The sequence below is a fragment of the Gallus gallus genome, chromosome 4 (genome assembly GCF_016699485.2).
Source record: "Gallus gallus isolate bGalGal1 chromosome 4, bGalGal1.mat.broiler.GRCg7b, whole genome shotgun sequence".
In the NCBI taxonomy this organism is placed as follows: domain Eukaryota; kingdom Metazoa; phylum Chordata; class Aves; order Galliformes; family Phasianidae; genus Gallus; species Gallus gallus.
The window spans coordinates 29,235,005-29,255,381 of NC_052535.1; the positions used below are offsets into that span (position 1 = coordinate 29,235,005).

The window sequence follows — 20,377 nt, forward strand, 5'->3', positions numbered from 1 at the left end:
TCACCCAGCTCTGCAGAACACACGAGGTGTGGGGTTGCTGCCCTCACTGATGTTCTGGCTTGGCTCAGCTGGAACTCACACGTTGTGGCAATGGTGCAGGTTAAGCCAATTTAAATCATGAGGTACGGCAGGGATATCTTAAAACGTGCAGCCTGTGGCACAGATAAATCAGTTCCTTGTGATATATGTTCACTCGACAAAATGGCCGCACCTCGAGTACTGTGTCCACTTTTGGGCCCCACACTGCAAGAAAGACATTGAGGCCCTGGAGAGTGTTCAGAGGAGGGTTACAAAGCTGGTGAGGGGTCTGGAGCACAGGCCTTACGAGGAGCGGCTGAGGGAGTGGGATTGTTCAGTCTGGAGAAGAGGAGGCTCAGGGGAGACCTTACAGCTCACTACAACTGCCTGAAGGGAGGTTGTAGTGAGCTGGGGGTCAGCCTCTTCTCTCGTGTAACCAGTGATAGGACTAGAGGGAATGGCTTCAAGCTGCGCCAGGGAAGGTTCAGGCTGGACGTTAGGAAATACTACTTCTCTGAAAGGGTGGTCAGGCACTGGAATGGGCTGCCCAGAGAGGTGGCAGAGTCACTGACCCTGGAGGTGTTGAAGGAACGTTTGGATGTTGTGTTGAGGGACGTGGTTTAGCGAGAAGCATTGGTGATGGGTGGGTGGTTGGGCTGGGTGATGCTGTGGGTCTTTTCCAACCTTTGTGATTCTGTGATTCTAAAATCTTTCACTGTTCTGCTGGTTGAGCTGGGTGTTGGCTACTGGCCTTGAATGCACAATGCTTGCTTTTGTAAACAGCTTCCGTATGCTTTATGTGTACCACATATTAGTTTGCTAACTAGCATAGATCACTCACAACTGTTGGGAGTTAACACGAGAGTGCGCACGATGAACCGTAAATGTATACACTCGTATTTATTATTGTGATATTCTGCCTTTCAAGGTTGCTGTAAACTAATGCAGAAGCTTCAAACTTTGATTCTGCTTGTATTTTATATGATCAAAACTTAAGAGTGCCATAGATTATTCAATTACAAGCTCCAAGGATGGATGTAAACATCACAGCTTAAACACAGTGTGCATTTATCACATAGAAAAGCCACATAATTTCTTCTCTTATTAAGGAGTAGCTAAGGTTGATCTGAAGGCTCTGTTAAACCTTAATTCAAACCCTTCTTTAAAGTACTTTTGGCACTGTACTCCTACACAAGCTTCAATCTTTAGACACCTCTAGCTAAAAAAAAAAAACAAAAACCACCAAGGAATATTCTTGTGCAATCCATCATGAATAAAGACAGATGAAAACTATCTTTGCAGCTTGAAGTATGCATACATCCTTTTAGAAGTAGCTGGAGATCTCGAGAATTCTGCTTATTGCAGAATTTTCCTACTGTCTGTTGTAAGGCATCTATGAAAGGTGTAGCTGGAGTAAGTAATATTTATGTAAGAAACAATCGAATTGAAAGATGGGAATCTCAGTTTGTGAAACAGATCAGAGAGCCAACAAATGTGTGGCTGAGAGTAATAGAAAAAGCAAATTTTGAGGAGAATTGTCCATCCCTGTGTATGGCACACTATCTACCCAACATTGAAATGAGAGGAAGTTTTAAATTCAATAAGTAAATTCAACTTCAATTTTAGATGAAGAAAATCTCAATAGGTGTAGCTGCTAAGAGTCTAATTTCTTCTCAGCATAAATCTGTCATCCACCAGCATTTACAGGAAAGGTGTACTTGTATTTAACTGCACAAAGAGTCGCTGTAACACTGATGAGATTAGAAGCCCACGTAACTAATGGAGATAATATATTTTCTTAAAAAACCATTAAAGCCAAGTTCATAATTGCCTTTTGGATTGGAAATCAACATTAACATTTCCCTTTCAAAAGTCCCCCAAAGGATTTAAGACAGGAAAGGAATCACACTGCCAAGAGAAATAAATAACTGCGCTTCAGCGGAAGTCAAAATGAGTAGGATAAACCATCATCAGTATAGAATGAGCTTGCAAAATGTGCTTTCTTCCCACACATGCATTTAGCCTGATCATGACATGTACACTGAAGCAGCCCGTGTTTTGGAGACTATATTTGAAACCAAATGAAAATAAGGAAATAGTATATGCTAATGAGGGAGGCTGGTAATCTGGCATGGAACTGCAAACTCTTCTTACAGTTGTTTTTTTAACTTAGTTTGCTGTCTGTGTTTTGTGTAAATGTCTCAAAAGCGTACCGTGCCAAGACAGGCATATGTGGAGTTCAAGGATGTTCTGTACCTACCGAGGTTGGTTTTCTGAATTGCAAATTGTCACGAGAGGCCTTTAAGCTGGCTTCAGAGATGCGGCGTGCAAAGGTGTGTGCAGGTTCAGTCTAGCTAACTAAACTGAAAACTGCAGGTAGGAACTCACTCTCAGAAGGCAAATCGCTTATGTTCTGCAACTGCTGCTTGCATAGCAGAGATTGTTCTGAACACACAGAGCTCACTGCTGATATTAACATGCAAAAGTACGTAAGTGTACTTCTATTACACTCCATTGCCTTAAACTTACTGGTGCTATAACACTATTCACTCATCAATCCTTCACTGAAAATCCAGAGTCCCTCTCCTGAGGTTCCTTTCATTATACAGTTGAGCCATGGTTCCACAGACACTGCAAGAAATCTCTGCGCTCCATAAAGCACAGGGAAGAATGGGGACTAAGCAAAATTGTACTTAACAGTGCATATGTGAGCATTCATTATTTACTTTTCAACATTTACAAGGCTCATTTACATCAAAGTGATGGGAAACGTGTCCTATGATTGCAATGGGTGATTCCCCTTCCTTCCTTAGCTGTAGTTTGACCACTGGTCTCACTCAACCCTTTTGACTGTCAATGTTTATGGATAATAAAGTTTCCCTCTGTGTATATGTGAGCACTTCAGACTACTGCAGTAATTCTTAAACTGCATTAAATTCTTAGCCTGCAATAAGGTTAAGGCTGGTCCAAAAAATACATACATACACATACATGTTCTTGGCACCACAACATACATTTTAAAGAATACTGTAAATTACCAAACTATTTTTAGAGCTTCAGGTGCTAAAAAAGTGATAAATGAAGTCTGCACATCACAGGTAGATGTCCAAGGTGCTGTTTCCCAAAAACACCTCAAATGAGACTATTGCAGTTTGCCATTTATTTTCCAATTTGTAGTGAGAGTTGGCTCGTGACCAGCATAGAAGCATCAGGACATACTGATTATCAAATGGCAGGATATAAAATTTTATTTAAATAGATACTCTTCCTACAAAAATATAGTTACACGTGTTATACCAATTATTTCCTGGAGTTAATTTAATGCACAGATCACAGAAAAGTTGTACAATCCTCCAAACAATACCTGTTTGACTTTCAAGGTATCCAAATGGTAGCTTATAAGCAATTTCCATTTAAAAAAGAATGAAATGAAACACACTTTATGCTACATTAAGGCTAAAACGTGGTAAGTTTGAGACCCACTCTCATATTGGTAAGTTAATCCTTTCTCTGGTGGACTGTTCTAAGTACTTGCATGAAACACTGACAATGTTTCCTTCAGTTGTAGTCAAAACCGACCAGTGTTCTTAGTGCAGTTGCAAACCATGTCCTTAATATCCTCCCAAAATGTCTATATATTTAGTTCTAGTGAACTAGAAATATACTGTCCTGTTCTGTCCCTGAGATTGCCTGTAATGTCAGTCGCTTACAGTAATATATAATGTTGTCCAACTGAGATGGAATTTTTATACAGAACAGCTTAATCAGCAGCATTTTATGGAAGTTTCTAACATAATTGGGTTTTTCATAGCTTTTAATATTTGTTACATAAAGATTTAACAATTTTAACACGTTTTTAACAATTATCTCCACTCTTTGCCAATACACGGTATTGGGTCTGGATTTGTTATTTATCCACTCAGGTTTTTGTTGCTGTGAGGTAAGTCTTCAAACAAGTCTGTAACAAGTGACGTGTCAAAAATATACTTTGTCCATCTCTCAGTTTTCAGACATCTTGATCAGTACCTGAAAAAAATAACAAAAATCCCAAAGCCGTAGAACATATCATTTACTAAAGTGTGCTTTTCCTTACTTCCAAGTACGACTATAGCAACTGTCAGTGACTGCTTTCAACTTAAAGGTTCACACACATTCAGACATTTGCTTGAAACTTGCAGAAAAAAACCCAACAAACAAACCATGTTTTCATCTGAAAATATTGGCGTACAGTAATTATTAATATCCAAAATGGTGGAATCCTCCCCGTGTCCTCTGGTGTGTCATGACCCAAATTCTAGCAGCTGTATTACTGCGCTGCAAATAATAATGGTCAATTATTGCATTCCAGCACTTCTTCTATGAACTAAATTCTCATCCAGTTAATAATTAAATATAGTTCTCCACTTGTGCACACTCTTTTTCACAGAGAATCCAACTCAAAATTAGATAAAAACTGGGGACTATCAATTCTAAGCGATAGGAGAAACTGAAACCAATTTAATGAAGCTTTTATTAACAGACTCACCTCACTAAGTATTGCCCATACCGGGGAATCAGAGTTGACCAATAAACGAATAGCCAGTATTTCTCCTACTGACAGATCGATGCTGCCTTCTGCGATTCCATTTTCAAAAGCCCCTAAACGAAAAATAAAGCACAGTGACAAGTCCCTAGTAGATTAAAATGCACTTTCAAGTGAACTTATGTCAAAGTTCTACATTACAAAATAACCCTAGAACATGAGGGGAAAACGTTTGGAAAAGCTCAAACTATAGCCACTGAAAGATAATGCTTATAAACAACAAGAAAGAGCTTTTCTGAGTACAGCTATTCTAAAAAGAGATATAAGGAATCATGTATCAATTCTGATATACTCCTTCACTAGCTTTACACTTTTTAGCTAATCTTGTCAAACTGGCAAACGAAACAGACAAATGAAAAACACTCATTCAATGTGCGATATTCATTTCCTGTGAACTGGCATGTAGAACTGTGAATTGACAGCATTTGGTTTTGGATCTTTCATTAGATTGAAACAACCCAGAGGAGGTGATGGTAAGATACAGATTAAAGCAAACATGAAGTGATGATGAACCGAAAGTGGTTCAATAGGAAAAAACAGCAATTATGCGATAGAACAGACAGAAGAAAAGTGGAAGGAAAGTAGGTCTCCCAGCAGTCCATTTTTATTCACATAATGGCATTTTAGTTTAGGTAACAGTAGGCAACAAGCCTTGGCAGAGATCTGGTGAATCTGCAGCTCATTCAGAGCAGTCAAGCACTGCCCTGAAGGGGAACTTGGTGTGCAAAAATGCAATGTTATGCTTCAACATAATCAACATGGACTCCTTTTCCTTTAGCTAAGGCTGCAAAATCCAAACCAGAGACAATTATCCTATTAAAAAACCTTGCAGAGCCTGAGTTGTTCTCGTTATTGATGATTGCTATAGATCCCTTTCAGCATCAGCTGTTCTGTGATTAGACGCCTTGGCTTTTGGCACCACAGTTAAGGCTCTTCATTAATCAAAACAAAATAGGTGAAACATCACATACTACAACACGCAATAGCACAAAGGGTTTCTATTCCTTACTAGTTCCTACCCTGGAAAGTTGCATTCGTTACAGAGCTAACGAAATTCTCACGCGCAAAACGTTTCATATGGGAGGAAAAATGTCTGTTTTTGAAGCCACAATTAACTATTTACCTATCTTTAAGTATCCGTCTTTGGTTGCAGTGTAGTTAACCAGTCCTTTCCTTACAGCTTCCTATAACAAACAAAAGGATAAAACCTCAGCAGCGCTTTCTAGAACATGATCCTACATGTCAAGTATCATCCACAATATGAAATTATGTATTGTATATTGCAAGTGGAAATAAGAGACTTACATCAGCCGGCAACACTTCCACAGTAGTGTCATATAGTATATCACCAGGGTAATCCATATTTCCACTTCTAAAATAGTATCTGATTTAAAAAAAAAAAAAAGGTGTATTATTTGCAGTAACTTTATGCTTTAGAAAACTTCCAGAGAAGCAATATTTTTCTTTTCTGAAGGAAACTTTTAAATACCTTCACTTCAATCAGTTGTAGGCTACAGAGAACAGAAATAGGCCTTAAAACGTTCTGATGTGTCACCAAACCATAGTAGGGTATTTTTATTTTAAACAAAACAAGCATTAAAACCATCTTACTCTGGAACCATGAGAACCAAACAAGCATTCCCTCTTTTCAGTGCTCAAAGTCTGAATCAATTCATTTCCCCGGGTTTAAATAGCTGAGGAAGTTCTGTCCTTGAATTCATTTCTATCATCCTAAGGCCTAGGTAAGCTGGGCTTCTGAAATACAGGAGCATGAAACATCTCAAGAACAGTGTATACTAAATGCCAAGAGAATCCCCCTCTTTATCGACACTGACCAATTCAGGTGCTCTAAATAATCCACAATTGTTAATGAGCAAAAGCACTGCCAAAGCCTAAAATAAGCATCTGCACATGTGAGTCGTTGGAGTGGGAGGATCTCTTTGAATGAGAAAAACATTTAAGGTGAAACCTGGTTATTCGTAGAGACATCTGAAGTTAGATGTCTGGCTGCGACCAAAGTGTTTGTTTTTATAGGCAATACAGATGTATACAGTGCAGTCAGTGAAACAAATCCTGGATTCTTCCTCAGTAATCAGGCCGTGGTTTATGCAAACAGTTGAACTCTGGTGATTTTGAATGGACTTAAGTCGCATCCAAACTGTATATATGCAGTCTGCCTTACACCATACCATATAATACTTACTTTTCTACTTTTAGTGGCTTCAAAAAGGTGAAGCTGATATAGTCCCCAGCCACTGGAGCTGTAGCCCAAAAATAGCCTTTTCCTTCATAAACGTTTTCCAAGGTATATTGCTGGTATATTCTTAGACTTGTATGCAGTTTTGCAGGTGGATTATTATGTGCTTTATGTAGCACACTTCTGCCAAAATCTTTATCCTGTTGGATTAAGAAATGTAATTTCACTCCTAAAAGTACGCTGAAAACGGTGCTCCAATATCTTGAATTACTACAGGTGACTATCCCAGAAAATGGTTAATAAAAATGTATACTACCTCTGTGTGATAGGAATAGGACATTCATTTCCCTGTTATCACTGTGATTCAACGCTAGTTTGTAAACGGATCAGAAAAAGAAACTTCTCCAGCATAGGCTATTTTGTGGTTATCTACTATGCCTTCTACCAGAACATTCAATAGCAGAGGCTACCTAAACATTTAGTCTGATCCAACGCCGATCTTGTGAGTAGTCTAAATGGCACTAACAGAATGGCACCTGCAATCTGGTGCTTCGCTGCTCATCCTTATCAAATACCTGGCAGATCCTACCAGTGTACTTCTCTTATCAATAATCCTTCGTATTGGTATTGTCAACCATTCAGACAAAACAGACCACCAGAACCATTCGTGTTTGTACAGTGCATGAAAACTTGTACTGTGAAGAGGGTTCCTACATGTCATGCTACTCTGATGCAAGTATTCAGCTCAGGGACCAAAAACATTTGTGCAGAAGCAGTATGCCCCATCTGCAATTCAGATGCCAGAACAATATTCTCCCCCAGAGCTGTAAGCCAGCATTTCTAGGATATGGAAGTGCCACTTAATGCTAAAGATGCAATGCTTGATACCAAATTGAGAAACAAACCAAAACGCAAGCACAGAACTAAGGCAATCATTTCTTATGCTTACTTTCAAGTTTTGTATCTTCCCAGACAACGATGAATGAAGTCCCATATGCTGAAAGAGAGATGGCTTAGCACGGATACGTAACCTTGCCTTTTCCTTTTCACAGTGTGCCTGGAAAAAAAAGTAAGCGACTGAAATTTTATTCAAATGAAGGAGATGCAAACTAACTTCCATAAGGCAATTTCATTATGTAGTTGAGCGTATGGGTCCAGGTTTTTTACCTCCATATACACGAGTCATCCTTAGATTAACAGACATTTTATCTCAAATACACTTTCCAGACATAAGCTTATCGTAATTCCACTCGTGGTGCAATGTAGGTTTGCAGGCTCAACCACTATTAATTCAGGGATTTGTGCACTGTACATCATCACTCACACCTCAAGTGTAAAATACACCTCAGATTGGAAACTGATGGATTTTTATAACTGCTTCTGGCAAATTTTGTTTCAACTCCTGGCCTTGCCATATCATTTCTGCTCCACATCATTTCTGCTTTGACCAAAACCAATCCTCTTGAGGTAGATTCCAGTTACATTACTGTTTTTTGGCTCTTTCTGCTGTGTATGAGAATATTATAATGCAATATACTATACTCTATGTCGTGTATCTATCATTTATCCTAGAACTAAATAAAGCCCCTAGACACTATATTTGTATCCTTGTTTTCCAGTGTAGATACACTTTGTGACACGACGTATACCAGGACATGAAATAACCGTAACTGGTACTAGTTTCTGGTAGGAGTTGAGGCTGGTACATGTGAGACACATCTGGAATGGGCGGTGTTAACATCATAATGTCTTTTTTCACTCTTATCAGAGTTTAAGCAGAAGCCTAAATGAGAGGTACTTAAGGATCTAGACCGACTCTAGAGTAGGATTTCAAAGCTTAATCCTATCTGCACAAGCTGGGAATAGAGACTCCTCAGTGGCATTGCTGGAGTGTAAAATCAGGTACCTTCTGCTGTCCCCAAGTTACCTCTGCTATACAGTAAAACTGAAAGCCTGTTGTTCAGTTCTCCTTAGGCTCCAGTTCTGTACAACTCCCATCTGTCTCTTCTTCCTTATCAATACAAAAATAACACGTGTGCAGACACGTGGTGTGGGGACTCATGCCACTAATCAAAACAAATTTTGAACCTTAAAAAAATAATGGGAGAATCTTCGATCATTTCTACACGGCACAGTGTTGTCGTACAGGAAGAGTGTGAGTAGTGACCAGCACCAAAGACCAGTCAAAGAATGCAAAAGGACGTAAAGAAATACTTAAGATACCACCAAATTCACCTGTACTGACTTTCACATTAGAAGGTCATTAGAAAGTTATGAGAAGTGACAGTCCATACAAGTTCACGTATTCAAAATCTTCTTTGATGTTGCAGGGTTGTCTAAATAGGCAGCTGCAGCAGATAGGAGTTTGCACTGGCCATAGAGCCATACTACGCTGACCTGTAGCAGCTCTTGAGTTGAGAGGTTTATATTCTGCTTTTTGAAAACAAATTGTGTTGTGATGGAGATTGAGTATTACTTATATTCATAAATGCATAGACATACTTACCGCATTCTTTTCTGGATTGCACACTTTGACCCAGAACAGGTGGTCAAGAAGCCAGTCTATGGGCTTATCTTTATAGAACATCACAAAAAATTCTACTATAAGTGGCAAGTCTTCTGTTTTAAACAATTTTCCTGAAAGCAAGACAAGTTGGATATTTAAATCTTCTTTATTGCTGCACAGTAAGCATTCAATAGCTTTATGTTCCTGAGTACCCATGGCCTTAAACACACAGATTCAATTCTGATGTTTAATGGAAGTTTTACATAGGCTTCTGCTTTGGAACTTAACTTTATCCCATGCATGAAGATATTCTCACATAGCCAACCAGCTGAGTAGTCCAGTATGCAGTTATATCCTGGTTCCAACATAAATTTGCCAGTCATTTCTATCCACGTTTCAGATGAAAAAGTCTGAGCAACCTCTCAAAACGCCAGGCATACCATTTCGGTGGCAATTATATACTGAATATATTTACATTAAGACCTAAATGAAAGTTGCCTTTAAAACTCTATCAACGTACATTTAGTTCCCTTGCTATTTTTATTAGCAGACTTTGTTAGATTTCTTTGTTTGACCTAACACTTACAAGGTGTTATCAGAAGTAAATCATGTGGTAACCCACGAAAAAAAATGTAAAAGGAAACTTACTACTATAAAAACAGAAAAATAAAGAAACAAAAAAACCTTTACTACAATATGGGATGCGTGTTTTGCTCCACAAAGGAAAGAAAACAGATGTTTCACAGATTGTACAAATTCCAATTGTGAAAAGAAGGCTGCAGGAGCACACAGTGCCCTGATACGGAACAATTTGCTTCTTACAGGAACCCAATGACTAGATTCTATGCTGCATTAGAAAGACAGTGCCAATGAGCACAGAAAGTAAAAGGCTTCCAGTGGAAGCTTTTCTGAAGAGCCAGTTAAGTTCTGATATACAAGTCCTGCCATATAAGAAATGTAATTCTGAATGAGATCTGCTTAAACAGCTCCAAACCAACTGACGCTGCTGAGGCCTTAATACTTACCAATAAATCCAAGCTGGGAGAACTCAAGAACCATCCACTCTTGGGACTGTTCAGCAGCAAAGTTTTCTATGCTTTGAATGTAATCAGGTTTGGCTATAATATCATCTTCCAGCTGGGAGAAACAAAAAGAACCAAGGCAACTGATGGTTTTATTGCTTGCAGAGGTGGTGGTGCTGCCCCATGTGAGTGATGATCACATTATGACTGGCTGCAGCACAGTCTGTTGTGAAGCTGTGCCATTCTGCAGTGGATTCTATTTTGCTTCTACATATCACTGTTTTGATACAATTCATTAAATACTTACTTCCCATGATTGCTTCTCTTTCACTTAGAAAAACAAAACAGAACCATAATGCAAAAAGATAGAGGTTAAGGGAAACAATAGAGAGTTTGTACTGAAGTTGTGCAAGCACTGATAAGCAGCGTAAGTCAACTGTTTGGGAAGAAAAACTTCTAAAGCAGATGGCCTGCGGCTCGACAGATCAGCCCAGGCAGACTCTGTTATACCTAACAGGTGATAGAGAACTGGGGATACTTATTGACACGTCAGTGCAACACATTTCAGGGAGTACTTGTCATGGAAGAGGGAACATGCTGTAAAAGAGCTGAAGGACAGAAATCCAAAGAGCTTTCAACACGTTGTGAAGGCCAAAGCTGAACACAGCAGTAAAGCCAACTAAAGGATAGTCAGAAAAGGAAAGTGATACCCATCAAGGAAATGGGAAAAGACTTGGCAGTTTTTGCACAGTTTTCAGAGGAGAATGGGAGATCTGAAAAAATAGAAGCTGTGCCGGTTACTAAAGCTGCAAATAATGATTCTGAACAAAGAGTTGAGAGGCAGATAAAGTAAATGAATTTTAAAAATAATTTAGGAGAAAGTAATTCAGACTTGAATGCGGTGTGAACGAGAAAAACACAGGAAGAGGAGTCAAAGCCTTCAGGAAAATGTTGGAGTGCAGCGTATTCATACAATTAATTTGATCCAACTGCTGTACTTTATTGGTTCTGGTGTGTGTCTGACAGCATTGGAATCTGGTTCACGGAGTTAAATTGGTAGAAAATGAATGCTGTGGGGGATAAACGGTTTCCTGCTGGTTTTGCACATTCAACAGATTCAGCAACAACAGTCTAAGGGAGAGGGCCCGCAGCTTTAAGCTGAATTTGGTCATGAGAGGTGTACAAGTGTAAGGCTAGGGAGGGAGAAATGGGTCATCAACAGTGAAACAAGGAGGAATTAGAACAATATTGAAAGAGAAGATGAAGAGATCTGCTTTGATCCTGCCAGCTTATGCTGATGGTAAGTTATCAAAAAGCAGATGAACTGAGGTCAGAGTTCACTGCTAATAACGAGATCTGAGGCTTGAGTTAAGGAGACAGTTATACAGAAGAGAAAACAACACTACCACAAAAAAAAAAACAAACCAACCACCAAACCAAGCCACCACTAACACTAAACACTAAGTGTAAAGGGAGGAGAGCAGGGCATCAAAGAGAGTTTCAGAGAATCTGCAAAGACAAATAGAGTGAAAACAAAAAAAAGGAAAGGCAGAGAGAACAGTGTCTCAAAAATACCTTCGTATCTCACAAAACCCTCCATATTGAGAAACAACAGAAAACATACAAAAGAAAAATATAGAAGCTCTGATGCAAAGTGGTTGTGAACGTGTTATGAACGTAGTTTTGCCTAGGGAGAGGCCTGAAATGGCCTCTTCCAGAGCTGACAGTTGAAAGTGTGAGTATTAGACAACATAATTTGATCTCCTATGTAGCACATGCTATAAAAAGTAATTTAATTGTAGTGAGCCCCATGATTTGTGTTCCACTAAAGCATATATTCTTGAAGAGCGTTAGCCATTGCTTAGGGATTTCAGTATCAGTTATTCTTTTCAGTAAGCTACACTCTATGCAATTACCTTTAATACACTGCACCTACATCTACTTTAAATTTTTCTGGTTTCAGCTTACAGCCACTTGTTCTTCACATGCTCTTATCTGCAAAAGGAAGTTATGAAGTGGCCGTACACAACTTGATCAGGAAGCTCAAGATAAAAACTGTATGGTCCATTTGCCCAATTGCCATCTAAGAGTATGCCTAAGAGAAGTTAGAATCAAGAAGCAGCAGGAGCTGTAGCATATAATGGAAGTGTAGGCATCCGACAGGAATGCATCTTCCTTTCTAAATTATACTAGTGTATTTTTCTGTTCTGAATCATCGTTCAACAAATCTGAAGATTGCTAAGCTGAAAAATCCCACTCATTTTCTACAGAAATCGCTGTTTTGTTAAAATCCTGTTTTTTTAGTATAAAGAAAATGTAAAAATACACTTTCATGAAAGTTATTCAATTTAAAGCTCTACCAAATAGGAGGCTTGACTTACAGCCTACGTATGTCTATAAAGACACAATGCAGCACCCCAGTCTCCCCAAGGAAAACCTTATGAAGCAAAGAAAAACCTTAGCAGGTTCAATTAACTGAGTCCCAAGTTTATAATAGATTTTAACTTAGGATTCTAATTGATTTAGTTTTATGTTTGTTCACCTGAAATGTTGATAGAAAACACCTCCCTACAATTGCTGCAATTAAACTCAAAGATGCTTTCATATGTAAAATGCTTCAGAATGAACTCAGTCTACAGGAACACAAAGAACAATTACACCTCCTCACAAATAGTCCTGGATTTGGATGCCTGACTTTAACCTATGTTAAAATCCCATTAACTTGTCTCTGACATTATTAAAGTGTCTCAAGTGGCCCTAGTAAATTCCAGGAAACGTAGTGGAAACCATTGCTTCAAAATGTTCTTACGTTATTAAGAAAACTTCAGCGTAATATTACTACAACCAAACCAGGTATGTCTTTATCTGAACTTCCTGGCCTGAAAACCCACTTCTCAGAATTGCCACCATTCCTGTTGTTTGTGTGTTCTTTTTCTTTTTCTTTTTTTTAATCTCATGGGTTCTACAAAAACTGCCTAAGTCACACCAGTGTCCTACAACTTTGTCACTATGGAATGCAAATCTAGAATGATGGTCAAACCTAAGCCTGAATGCATGGGGATCTTCTTAAAATCTAACACTAAATCATCTGGTGAATTAAGGATTCACATAAACCTGCTGCATAAGCGTGTCACCGGCGTCTCTACACTGGTATATTTTCTTATCTGGGAAAGTCATCTAAGGTCTTTTGGTCCTTCATGGTTTGGGCTACAACCTGGACCTATTACCATTATTCTGTCTTTATGCACCAAATGAAAATACTCTAAACTCTGACTCTCTTTACCTAATGCTTCAGTTATCTTATCATCACACGTCATGGAGGTACAGATACATTTAATGAAATAATGAAATATGTAGCTGTAAGATATGTATACAAACACAGAAATATAGAGATGTTTCTAAAGAACACAAAAAACACACAGAAAATGACATTTTTATTGAAGCCTGAGGGAAAAAATAAAATCAACAGTTCATCATCAATAGAGATGTATTGCAGCTGCTTAATGATGATGTGAACATACCTGTAAATAAAACGTTCCCTTAGGTTGAGCATACAGCATTAAAAAGCTATAATCCAAATTCTGTTTCGTTCTCCACCTAAACATAAGCAGCACATTCTGAAAATCATCTTTGGTAATTTCCAAAAGTTATTTGTATAGTAAAAGCATTAGAGCAATACAATCATAAGGTTGAGTATTCTAACTCACTGTTAAGTGAACAAGAAGAAATCAAGTAGTATTAATTGGTGTAGACATCAACAAATAATTTGAATTCCCCATAAAAGTTGATGTTAACTAAGCAAAACATTTAAATCTGTGTCAACTCAGCCTGAAACTAAATATTCTAAATGTTAAACAAAGTAGATTCATTTCAAACGACCTAAGGAGCCTGCTCATTACATTATAAACAGTAAAGGTCAATACACAATTAATATTTAAAGATCATTCACAGCATTACAAAATTGAGTGCTTTTACTGATCAAGAATAGAGAAGCAGGTAGGCAAAAATTCATTTTCTGATTTAAATGCAAACACAGATTTTTCTCTGTGAAGTACAGCATCTCATTTTACCAATGGAAGAAGCTGATACTCAATTTTCAATGCCAATTATCAGTACATAAAACAATTAACATCAAAGTGCACTCACAGTGTACCCGATTCAAAACTAATCATATCTGAAACTTAAGTACATAAGAATGTTTATGCTCTGGAAAACAGAAGGTTTATCTGTAAATCCCTTATATTTCCTGAGTTCAATCAACCCAAACTCTAAGTACTGCACACCTCTTGCTGCACTGTTTATATAGCTCCTAGGCACACTACTTCTTTTTATTCAATCACAGTCATTAATTAATTAATTACAGTTATTGTTGGTCAAAAGAAAATTACTTTCTTCCAGTTGATCAATTTTGTTAGGTTATAATCCCAGCCTTAGTGAATTTGAATGAAATCCCCAGAAGTTAAGATAAATCATTATCGGTGCTAAAAAACATTCACAATCACAAGTTAGGTCATTAACTAAACCCACATTAATTGTTACTAGTTATTAAAGGAGCCACATGGGCCTTTCTCTGTGCATTCTCAGATCCCCTCCCTTGTCAGATAAAACATTTTTTGTTTTTTGTTTTTCCTTTATCACTAGATTATCTAGCCTATCATCTCTTGGCATTATCTGTGTGCTTTAAAACCTATGGGATACCCAGAGACAGGATACAAAGGAGAAGCCCTGGTTATCACTCTGAAGCCCATGTACAGCATTAGCTCTTCACAAGAACTCCTTGCATAACGGTTTAAATAAATAAATAAATACATAAATGGCGGGAAAAAAAGAGTACACCTGAGGTCCATTAGCTCTGAAATACAAAAACCGTATCACCTCAAACAACACTGACTTTTGAATAATTTTCCATTTTATACTCTTAGAAAAGAGCTCTTAGGTTTTACTGAAGCTGTCTTACCTTACTCTGTCCTCTGAATCCCCAAATGTTTTCTTCAGATTGGAAAGATCTGGATAGTAAGAAGCAGGAGGAGAAATAATCTCTAGGAGACCAGACTGGACCTCTCTGGGGAAGCTATAAAGAAAAGTTTAGAGAGACTCCATTCTTTAAAAAGATTTTTGACTGTAACCACACACAGTGGCTCCCAAAAATTGCATTTCCATCTCCAGAAGTGGAATTCACAAGTCTAGCAAAGAACTTAATCACGCATATTGCCAGGTAGGGGCATTAGGAACCAAGATGAGATCCTTGCCAATCACTGGAACAGGCAGAACAGTATCTCACTCAAATAACAGAAAACATGAAAGAGAGTTTTGAATTGGAAATCATATAAAAATGCAGTTCAATTAACAATGAAATTTACTACCTAGAATTACAGGCAACTGTGCAGGAACTACCATGTTCCTTACTCTTCCTCCATCTACTTCTACATTCCAGTCAAAATGACGCTGTCTTTAATGGAGGTCTGGCATGGAGGTTTAGGTCTCAGCTCTATTTTCCACTTTAAAAGTCATTGAAAAAGCATGTATCATCTCTTGCTTTCTTTCAGATAACTGAGGTTCAGAGCTTTTGGCCTTACCTGTGTTGTGACTGTTAGCTACATTACACCATTTCTTAGAAAACAGCTTTCATTGGATGAAATGAATCTACCAATGAATGCATTCTTTTACCCGAGCATTTTTATTTGGTAGTGTTCTTCTCAAGCTACTCTAAGGCTTTTCACAGCTGTAAATGTCTATGTGAAAGAATGCAAAGCAAAACTGCACTAGGATCCGAGCCTTCATTTGTTAACACTAACATTAATTTTGCATGGCTAAGAATATCCATCTCATGTTAACCATCGTTTACTGGTACTTCACATTACATTATAATCTGATTGTTGCCCCAAATCCACTGCCTTCATGAAATAGGGGCAAACAAGGAAACAAAACCACCCAGAAAATATGATAAACCTCAGGATTGTAGGGCTGTGAAGTCAGGAAGGGACAGAATACATGTAGCCCCAAGTGCTTTCAATTGCATCATTATATTTACAGAGAAAAGACTTACGTTCAAGTAAATATTTGTCGAGAGACTGGAGCTGAGACCTCATCTGATTATTTAAAGCATGTTTGTGAACATAAAAAGGAAAGCAAACCGATATACATCCTCGTGTTCTGAATTTATGATACGCATATTAAGAGTGCACCTTTATCTCATTTCTTAGCAGTTCCATTTCAGTATGGCAGTGTTATAATTTATTGCTGAAACTCTCTAATTCTTCCCAGAAAAGCTCAAAACTTGTCTATCAGCTGCTGAATGTTGCACTGTAGAGGACTTACCTGGTTTTAACACTTTCTGCAACACTGTTAACATATTCTGCATTCACCTAAAGAAAAGAGGTGGGCTTTCATTTCAAGTCACCCATTTCTGCATTAAGCATTAAGCAACATTTTGTAGGAAATATTTACATGAAAACACTTCATTTCTATTCTCTAATTTATTTCATTGGAAGCAAGAGCAATATGTTACAGTTGTATTTCCACTACAGGACAGTATGACATTTTGCTTTTTCATTACTTCTACAGGCAGCCAGGCTATTTTCTACAGTAACTACTCTACAGCTTTCACTTAAGCCAGAAAAGCACAGCTGTGTAACTGTCACTAAAAGGAATTATTTGGGGTTAATCATCCAAAAATCACAAGAGGCCTGTGGCTGTTGAGAAAAGTTGCCTAAGTTAAATTTTATAAAGCTAACAACACTTAAAACGTTTATTTAGCTTCTTCTTAGTATAATGAACTTCTGGCTCTCAGTCTGAAAACTTTGAGGATATACTTGTTCAGTGCTCCTATTTCATGAAATGAACAGTTCTGGTGTGGAAAACACATCTGTTAACTATGAAGCTGCTCCAGAAGTAGTGCCTCCCATTTTACTATGTTGGCCCATGACATCAAAGACGGATGTTGGTGGTATGGCAGTGGAGGTTGAACCTTCCCACCAGTATTCCATTACGTGTTGTTGCTGCGCAACAGATGGCAGTAGAGACGCGCTCTGACAAAATGGCGTCTGATACAGAGGTGTGTGTGAACCAAAGGGATGCTACTGAATTCCCCCATGAGGAAAAAACTACACATTCATCAATGCTTGCTGAACGTTTATGGAGACCAAATAGTGGTTGGTGGTGGGTGGTGCGTTTTCAGCAGTGGCGGCAGTGGGTCACCTCCACTGGTGCAGATGTTTACAAGCACAGCATGCAGGCTCTTGTTTGTTGCCGGTGAAAATGCATAGCTAATGGTGGCTCCTATGCTAAAAACCAGGCTTTTGTAGCTGAGAATTTTCTCCATCAAATAGTGTTATTGAGTTCTTTGCATCTGTTATCATTTCCATGGAAATAAATAGGAGGCATTACTTTTGGAGTGACCAACATACATTATGCAGGGCCGAATTTAATGAATGTGTTTCCAAAGCAATACAATACATTTCTTAGCAGTTAATATATATTTTTTTCTGTAATACGGAAGTGATCATTACCAGCTATACAACAAGTGGAAAAAAAAAATGTGATAAGAAAAAAAAAACCCACCAGCACTTGCAGGCAATAAGTTACTCTAAGTCAACCCATGATGTAAACATTCACCTTGATCTTTGGAAGCTTTGTGGGAAAAAGGAAGGTGTGCATTCATGATCAATGAACAGATCTGCCCTTTTCCCATACCTACATGTTCTTATCACCTCCCATATCAGTACAGTCCACCTATTGTAATTTACTGCATGGCTGAAAAATGAAATTTGCATGAACATGACTTTGGGAATGAGAGAAAGGGGAGAGACTGACTCTTGCAGCAGCAGTTTAATCATAAATAAGCTGAATTGGACTGTTAATAAAACTTAAGCTACTGTTTGTTAAAAAAATACACTTTTAGAACTGTCCACAGTGAGAAACTGTACCATTTGAGGAGTTAACTCTTAAAAAAAAACCAAATAACTCTCTGAAGGACTGTAATTGAAGGTTTATCTAAATGGCAGTTAAGATTTATCTAAAGTTTAGACTGTGGGGCTATTTCTGTTGACGGAATTACAGTTGCAAAAGCTATTGTAAATTGTTACTCAACTGAAAAATAAACTTTAACTCTTAATGAGTATCCACACGTATTCACTGAGAAGACGTTCATTATGAATACATTCAGTTCATTTGTGAAATATAATGTCTCTTCTGGAAGGACAAAGAAATATTAAGAACAAGTTTTGAATAACTGCAGTCTTTCATCTACTAGCAAATGTCACCACATCTCTTCTGTATTTTTTTCCAGTGTGCTCAAGACAACTTGAAATGAAAAAACAAATCACTTACTGCTAGTATTTTACCTTGCAAACTGTTTATTTTCCAAGTATGGGATGTTCATGTCTCTGAACAATTTAAAACAACTTTGTTTTTAACAAAAGTCTCCAACATGCTAAGGTACTATGCAAGATATATGATATCAAAATAGAAGATAAATACGCTGTATTTTTTGTTAGACAGAATAAATCCACTTTTTTCAGGTTCTATGGAATTCTTCTGTGAAGAACTTTTCATAGTTTCAGTAGCGTACAATTTGTAGATAAAATAAGTTTGTATGATTTTTACATCAAAATCTGATTGCATCAGCTGTGTTTATAAATGTAATATGGGCATTTTTCCCCCTTCAGACATCTGAGTTACAGTATTCTCTACATATGAAGACAGTCTCATCCAGCACTGAAGAAACCCTTCACAAAGCCTGAAGGTGGTACTTCGCAACACCTTCTACACATTCATACTAAGACAAGAATTTCGGCGTTGTCTTTCTATTAGTATCCCGACCCTTCTCATGCAAACTTACCTCTGCTACAAAGATGATTATTACACAGTCATTCTTTTGCTTTTCAGAAAGTCCATACAATAAGGACTGCAGAGTGCTCATCAGGTAACTTTGTTTTTCCCTTTTCACGGTAGGAATACCCATCACCAGTGAGACTGCAAAGAAAGAAATGAAAAGTCAAATCCCCTTATGTCAGGCAAAAGTAAATGTAAATTCCATTTTAATTTTGGTTTGAGATAACCTTAGATCATCTGAATGGAACTATAATGTTAGAAGATAATTACTACTTTGAACATTGACTGATTGGCTTACATGGTGACATTCGTTATTGCTATAGAACTATGACAGCATTTGCCTTGCTACTAGGAAGAGATATATCCACGTATGCTTAGGTCAGAGATACCTATGCCTGTGTTACAAGCACCAGTTTCCTCTACATAGATAATGAACGTTTGGGAATATAATGCTAGTTCTGGCAAACACACATATCTGCTACTGAGTTTCAGAAGCGGGTATTGTAAAGTAAATACTAATTCTTGGCATGGAGTTGGGGATCTGAATAACAAAAATTAAAACTGCACTGCTTTAGTGAGAAGGCTCTCACAGGTCATGAATGGTGGCTATCTCAGAAAGAAATCCATATAAAAAAAATCTTGAGTAGTTTAACTGTTATGAACTAATAGCTTTAATGTAGTAAGAACAAATGAATGTATGCATAATCATCATTAAGAAGAAAGGAACTGAAACTGACTCTGGCAAAGACTGACCTAGTAGTGGAACAGTGCTATATTATATCACTAGACTGTAAGGAGGACTTCTCTTTTTTTATTGGTGAGGGCATTACTGAATTCAGTGACCTACTATAGCTCGATAAACTTATGGAATTCTTAGTCCTTGCAGAATACTCCTTTTCACAAAACAAACAAACAAACAAACAAAAAACAACAACAACAAAAAAAAAACCCACATAGGAGGTTGGTACGAAAGTTAAGGGTTTTGAAGAAAAGGAATAGGTTCAGTTGGTGACCTGCTCTGGACTTCATCATCGGTGCCAGCATCAACACAGATGTTCCATGTTCCCTTCCAGCACACAGCTAGCTAAACACTAGGCTTTTGTTTGTTCTTACACACTGAAGGTCAACTTGCACACAACAGCAAGACCTGACTGCAGTCTTGCTATTGTGATTTTCACTTACAAAGAAATAAAAACTAAAAGTAGGGTGTTTTTTCCACT

The 20,377-nt window shown here is 37.9% G+C and overlaps 1 protein-coding gene across 5 annotated transcripts in view; it reads right to left on the reverse strand.

Moving 5' to 3' along the window:
• Positions 1-3,163: 3,163 nt before the first annotated feature.
• Positions 3,164-20,377, reverse strand: part of MGAT4D (alpha-1,3-mannosyl-glycoprotein 4-beta-N-acetylglucosaminyltransferase D) — a 30,393-nt gene continuing 13,179 nt past the window's right edge. For all 5 annotated transcript variants that reach the window (XM_046940478.1, XM_046940477.1, XM_025150516.3 and 2 more), the window contains 12 exons: positions 19,165-19,298; positions 16,644-16,690; positions 15,283-15,396; positions 13,847-13,922; positions 10,329-10,440; positions 9,304-9,434; positions 7,747-7,854; positions 6,804-6,997; positions 5,906-5,984; positions 5,724-5,784; positions 4,544-4,656; positions 3,164-4,044 (listed from right to left, as the gene is read on the reverse strand). In XM_046940478.1, the coding sequence (XP_046796434.1) occupies positions 4,018-4,044; positions 4,544-4,656; positions 5,724-5,784; positions 5,906-5,984; positions 6,804-6,997; positions 7,747-7,854; positions 9,304-9,434; positions 10,329-10,440; positions 13,847-13,922; positions 15,283-15,396; positions 16,644-16,690; positions 19,165-19,298 (1,196 nt within the window). In that variant the 3' untranslated portion in view covers positions 3,164-4,017. The remainder of the gene's footprint in view (positions 4,045-4,543; positions 4,657-5,723; positions 5,785-5,905; positions 5,985-6,803; positions 6,998-7,746; positions 7,855-9,303; positions 9,435-10,328; positions 10,441-13,846; positions 13,923-15,282; positions 15,397-16,643; positions 16,691-19,164; positions 19,299-20,377) is intronic.